The 6417-nt window shown below is 41.6% G+C and overlaps 1 protein-coding gene across 1 annotated transcript in view; it reads left to right on the top strand.

The window, feature by feature from the left end:
• Positions 1–6417, top strand: part of LOC104943178 (transmembrane protein 150A-like) — a 22088-nt gene that overhangs the window by 11057 nt on the left and 4614 nt on the right. Inside the window, exon 6 of the mRNA XM_010768514.1 lies at positions 2629–2925. Coding sequence (XP_010766816.1) covers positions 2629–2925 — 297 coding nt within the window. The remainder of the gene's footprint in view (positions 1–2628; positions 2926–6417) is intronic.

Here is a 6417-nt window from a genome sequence, read left to right as displayed (position 1 = left end):
CCCCGCTACCACCAACCCCCCAAGTATATTTCAGATCTGTGGGAAACACTGTTGATTATACAAAGGTTCAAATCTAAAACCAAAAATAGAAGAAAACATAGGAATTAATTGTAAATACAGCTACAAAAATGAGGGCTTCCTTGGGATTATTAAACATTTTCTTTACTGTCAAGAGAGTCTGATCTCAGCGTGTGTTAATACCAGTTTTAAAGCAAGTTATTAAGGCTCTACAAAAGCGGGCTAAGCAGTCGAGGCATGTGGCTATACAAGAGGCTATTGTAAATAACTAGTGTTTAGCTTCTTAGCCTATTGATTTATGTCTCGCTTTGTGCCTGCTACAGTCGGCTCAGAGGTTCACTTTTATCTGGGATATCTTGCACTCCCTGGACTGCACATTGCCTCATAATTATACTTCTCGTTTTTATTCCAGGCAGTTCCCACCTCCTGGCCAGTGTATACACTCTGTTTCAAAGACAATGCATGTTTTCTTTCTCAGCATGCTCCTGTGGGAGAGAATGCAGCCGTTTGTTTGGGTTGAAACATATCTACTTGAGGGGACAGCAGGGTTCTTTTAACTGCGAGGTGTGGTGTGGCTGATGGGACTTTAGTGGGAATATGCACTGGCACCGTTTGCTAACGTCTATGTGCGATTGCATAAGCCAGTCTGTGTTTGTGGCAGCAGGCTTGTGCATCAGTTACTGTAAATCCACGTTGTTGAGAGGTGACTTCCACGGAAGAGTAGCATTGGTGGGTTTGAGCCAAACTTTTCCCCTCTGGGCTTCCTGAGTTCAGAGAAAAGGAGTGGGCGTCTGTGTGGAAGGAGATCAGAGCTTAGCAATGGCAATATGTAAACTGATTCCTTCTGTTGACAACACAATCAAATTGCCAACATCTACATCTAAATATAGTCCACACGTTTCTTTGATCAAGGCACGAGGCCAGCACCTTGCATGATAGCTTTGCCACCATCAGTGTATTAAGATGTATGTGAATGGATGATTGGAGTCAAATGATATAGTGCTGTGTCTGGTAACGTAGAAAGACAGTATACAAATGTATCACAGCAGCTTGTCCTAACTGTCTGAGGCCAGGTGGGCGTCAGCCATGCTGCTAACTCCTCAGACATGTAACCTTTATGCTGTGACTCATCATCACGACATGCATCCTCCAAAAGTTATTCCAGAAAACAGAATGTGCCTCAAAGGTTACAGAGCACAAATAAAGCCTAAGCATGAAGGATTTCTCCATAGAGTAATGGGAACATGTTCTTCCATGCCTTTAACCTTCAGGCCGAGCTTACATCAGTTTAGAGAAACAACTTGATGCCAGCCAGTTCAAGCACGCTCATTTGTAATGATGAAAACTCATTTGTTTCAATAGAGAAAATCCACAGCCAACCAGTCTGCAGCAATTGGACGAAGAAGCTGTAATCTAATTAAATAAACTGCAGTTTACTTTCTTGTCCCTTCAGCGCTACAGTGTTTTTTACATAAAAAAAACGAGGAGGAAAAAAAGAGACTAGATTGTTTCCGAGCCTGGAGACACTGCTGTGGGTTTTTCCATGATTGTAACTTAAATCACTGCCAAGAAGATTCTTAGTGCAGAGGGAAAACAAACAACAGCACTCACGCAAAAGCTGAGGCTTGAGGATCTGAACAAACATAACATTGTTATACATTTTTATAACGTAATATAATTATTGGTAATACTGTGGCACCAGATACACATGAACATTTCATCTGTTGCATTGTATGTAACATTTTGTATCTGTTTTGCCCAATAAATACATTAATATAATGAGTTTATTTTCATTTATGGTGAAAAACACAGATACCAGCTAAAATGACTGTTGGATTACAATTAATCCTATATTCCAAAATATCATAAAGTATACTCATTGTACTTTCTTGGCAGTTTGTAGAAGAAAGCCGTGCCGTTTTCACACTTTGTACTAACAGGATATTACTCAAAACTTCTTGAAATCTCTCGGTTTACTAGCCACAGACGGGCCACAGTGTATCCAAACCCTGACTCGTGGAGACAAAGCTTGACATTGTTAAGTCCTGCACTGATGGTTTTTTTCCTCTCTGTGACCACGGTTTCCATTTTATTCTCATTTGGCAGCACAGAACGTCTTAGAGCCCGTCTCTCACACAGATGCTGACAGATTTAAAACAACAGTTTAGTCTCCAAGAAAATATATGAGCGTCAGGTCAAGACACCAGGGGCTCCCTGTCCCCCTCTGAATGTCTCAGCCTCGTCTTTTTCCCCTCGCCCCCTTTGCCCCCCGCTTTCACCAAGCCCAGTCAGCCCGCGTGAAGCACCATCCGTGAGGAGCTAACAAAGAGACACCAAGCGGGGGTCAGCTCCTCCGTGCACCAACAATACCCCCAGTCACAGCCCATTAGCACATCCGCAGTCATCTGTCCCATACACTGTACTTCGTTTCCCCTCTTCTTTTAATCTCATGCAAGATTTAGACCAACCCCCACCCATTTAGCATTCTCACTTTCCCGCCATTTCCTGTCTTTTTAATCAGCTCCCAAGCAAATCTTGTGTTTTTTGTGAGGTGTGCTAGTGTGTGAAATAAATTGAAGCCAGGCATGGTGAAATAATAACGCGCAATAACAACAGTGTGTAGCGGACTTTTCCAGAAACAGCATAACCTGTTATCCCTCCCTCACAGCAGTTCACTGTTCTGCTAGTGTAGTGATTTGTGTAGCAACCTGTATAATTCATCAGATCCAACCATCACTGACTCATCTTGTCTTTGTCTCGTTTTGTTTCTCTTCTGTAGTTATGGTGATCGTGCTGCTCCGCTACGCCCACGTCATTGAGAAGCAACAAAATTGTGTTCTCAACACGGCGGGTCTCTCCACAGGCTGGATCTGTGCCGCTGGACTCATGATGGTGGGCAACTTCCAGGTACGAGGGTCCAGTTTACCTTCATCACACAGACATACAATGCAATTCCAAATATAGAAAATGATGAAATAGCAGGAAAGTAATATGAAACCACAAGGGAAATATAGATGAGTAAAATGACTCTCAAAATGTGAGTCAGAGTTGATTAGAAAGTTAAAGACTGTGACAGCAAAGTGTTAAGATTTGTGCTTTAGGTGGTTTTTACATCATTTTAAGGTGACTATTTTGTTGTTTTTCTCTTTCACATGTGGTGACCTTGGTTTTAAGAATATAATGATGGCTATTTTTCATTGCACATGGCAGAATTATTGTCAATACAAAGTAACCGTTAGTTTGCAGCCCAGAAGAAAACTGCCTGGCATTGAAATGTCTCTTTCTCAATGACATTCAGGCCTGTGTCCATGACTCAGCTTGTTTCATTTGCTTTCATCTTCCTCAAATGACACTATTCCTCGCCCCCTCTTTATCACGTGCACACAGATACACACAGAAAAACAACTTGTATCTAAGATTTTGTACATTCAGGTGTTTTTAAAGTCTGCTCTGCCATCAGAGACACACTGTTCTCCTGCTCTCTCCGGTAGTTCAAGTGAGGAAAACTGACTTGAATTTCTCTCCTGTAGATATTTGTTCTTTGGAAAAGAATTTCATGAAGTTTACATATTTGGAGCACTGGCTCGATGCCCAGACTACAAGTAGCTTTGAGGAGACATCCTTGGTATTTTTGTAAGTTTGGGAGGGGAGGCTCAGAGATCAAATAGACACGGTTTTATTTTTTGATAAAAGGCTGGATACGTCTTTGAATGTTGTTAACATTCAGGTTTTGCCTTTCAAATTGGAAAAGACTGTTAAATAGTTCACTGTTTATGGTAAATAATGTGTGAGAGATACGAGAAGGGAGCAGACAGGTTACAGTACTAACACATGTGGGCCTTTTGAATTGCCAAAAGGCAGACCAGTTCTGAAAGAAATTCACTGTTAAAGTTCCTGTTTTTGAATGAAAACATTCCTCAGTATAAAGCAGAATGAATGTTCCTTGAGTGTATCAGATGTCATTGTTATTGTATATATCTGACATTTTATAGACTTAAAGATTAACCGTTGAATCTGTAAATTAATCACTAGTTACAAAAATCTATTGGGGCAACTCTGTGTCTCTTTATGATCAGACTGAGCTCATGCTGTTTGTAAGGTGTGGCCGAAGCACTCTTAACTAAATGTTGTCTATGGATGATATGACATCTTACAGTAGTTAAACAATGTTTGTCTAGAGGCCACTGTGTCCTGAGGAAGATGGAGACAAACAATAGCCGTAGAGGTGTGAGAGGTTTGCAGTGGTATTTTGTTTGAGAATGCTCAAAGGTCGTCTTCACCTTCTTCCCGCTTTTCCTTTGGGGCCTCCGCTCTGCAGAGCTGGGAGGAATTACACGGGAAGGGCCAGGGGGAAGTGAGTCATCAGGTCTGGCCATGCATGGAGAGGAGCAAAGCAGACAGGGTGTGTGAGGCTGAGGCCCTCTGTAACCAATCACAGGCCTCGCTCACAGACATCACATGGCTTATAGTCGAGGCATTCCAGTGGGATGGAAATAGAGATGTCATTGAAGATGATTACACTTTTTAAACCACATGACAAAAGAAATTCTGTTGTCAAAATCAAGCCCAGGCTCAAAAGAATAATGACACAGCATCCCCTGGCAAACAATGGAGAGTCAGAGGAGAGAACAGCAGCCAAAATCTGATGAACCCAACAGAGAAAAGGGAGAGAAAGTAGCAGAAACACAACACGTATGTAGCTGTGGGTTACGTAAAGGCTTTGGCAGAGCAGATGTGGTGCGGCCGCTGGGGCTTTTCCTGTCAGGTGGTCTGATGGTTTGGGCAGAGAAGCACATAACTAGATGATGGAAAAGCACATCGCTGCCAGACAGAGGTCCACGAGAGGGACACGGCTAGTTCATGAGCTGCCGTCAGGAGGAGGAGAGAGAGGAAGATGACGTACAGATGATGCTGACTATCGGTGCCGTTCAACTGCATCCTAAAGGATTGCAGTCCGTTTAAGAAATATTGATTTTTGAAAAGCACTGATGGTTGTGTAAAGTATTAGAAACAATGTCCAAGGAATCATGGCTAACATTTGAAAGCATATGTTATGTGCATGAATATGTCTCCGGTGATTATAGATATAAATGTCATATAGGCACTTATTCAGGACCCCCTTTTTGTCCGTCTGCTTGAATGGGATTTGCAATATGTGGTTGTGAAATTTCTGTTACAAATGTTGGCAGCCGTTTGGTTCAGCAGTTGTGGTTTCAACGGTCAAGTCAAAAGAGTTTCACTTTTGGTTCAATTTTCAGAAAATGAAAACTGATGCTGGCAGAGAGCTGGATGTCTGTTGGTCTTGTTCCCACATGTGCTACATCCTCACACCTCAGATTATCCTGCACACGCTCTGTATTACATTACAGTAACACACACACACATTTAGATGATCATGTGTCTATTGATTTTTTATATTGACAGGATCAATGTATTTAATAAAATGTGGTACCAATTCTTTAAAAAAATGACAGAACCGGACAAACTCTGGTGACTTCTAGCTGCAGTAGGTTTCAGCAGTGACAGATGAAGGCAGATGCTCAGAGATGTGTAGTTTCCCATGAACAAATGTTTCCATATTGAGAGCATACTAAAGTGTGAAAACCTCCATACAAAAGAACAGCAAAGGTTTACTTTGATGCCGCGACGGCTCATTAAGCCATCAGGTAATGACTACGATTAGTGATATAATCTGTGACACCAGGCAGCACACAAGCAGTACAAACCCCTGAGGAGTGTTGGATTATTTAAATATACTGTCTATGCCTAATCTGCTGGTTATATTCTTGAGACAAAAGTTGTTTGATATATTAAACATCTGAAAAGGAAACATTCTGCAAAAAACAAAACGGGAGTTAAAACCAGAAGTTACCAGAAGGAGAACGGAGCATGGTTGTTGTTGCATGGGTGTGTGTTTTTCCATTACTGTGTACAGTGAGTAACAGATTGGCACTACACTCAGACCCTGCAGTGCCAGTTTGATGTAGTTCCTGTAAATGGAGACGGTGATGCAGTTGAAAAAATAGGATTTTGTAACAGCCACTTTAGTATGAAAGCTAAAACAATAAACTGCTGTTTGAGCAAAGGCATGTGGAAACATGTGTGAAAGAGCTTGCTGTGATTTATTTTTCCACTCCTGTAAAAATAAGACTAATGGTGTGTGTGTTTTTTTCATATTGATTGTATGGATAACTTACTTTCAAGGATTAGCCTACTGCACAGGAATGTTCTGTATGTACTCACCAGTATCTACCGATTCATCATCAGCCAAAAAAATACTGTTATTTGTCATTTGGCTGAATTAGTGTGTGTGTGTGTGTGTGTGTGTGTGTGTGTGTGTGTGTGTGTGTGTGTGTGTGTGTGTGTGTGTGTGTGTGTGTGTGTGTGTGTGTGTGTGTG

Source organism: Notothenia coriiceps, unplaced genomic scaffold (genome assembly GCF_000735185.1).
Source record: "Notothenia coriiceps isolate Sejong01 unplaced genomic scaffold, NC01 NC01_scaffold00005785, whole genome shotgun sequence".
Classification (NCBI taxonomy): domain Eukaryota; kingdom Metazoa; phylum Chordata; class Actinopteri; order Perciformes; family Nototheniidae; genus Notothenia; species Notothenia coriiceps.
The sequence above is the reverse complement of the archived record's forward strand: the minus strand, read 5'-3'. Positions and strand labels throughout refer to the sequence as shown.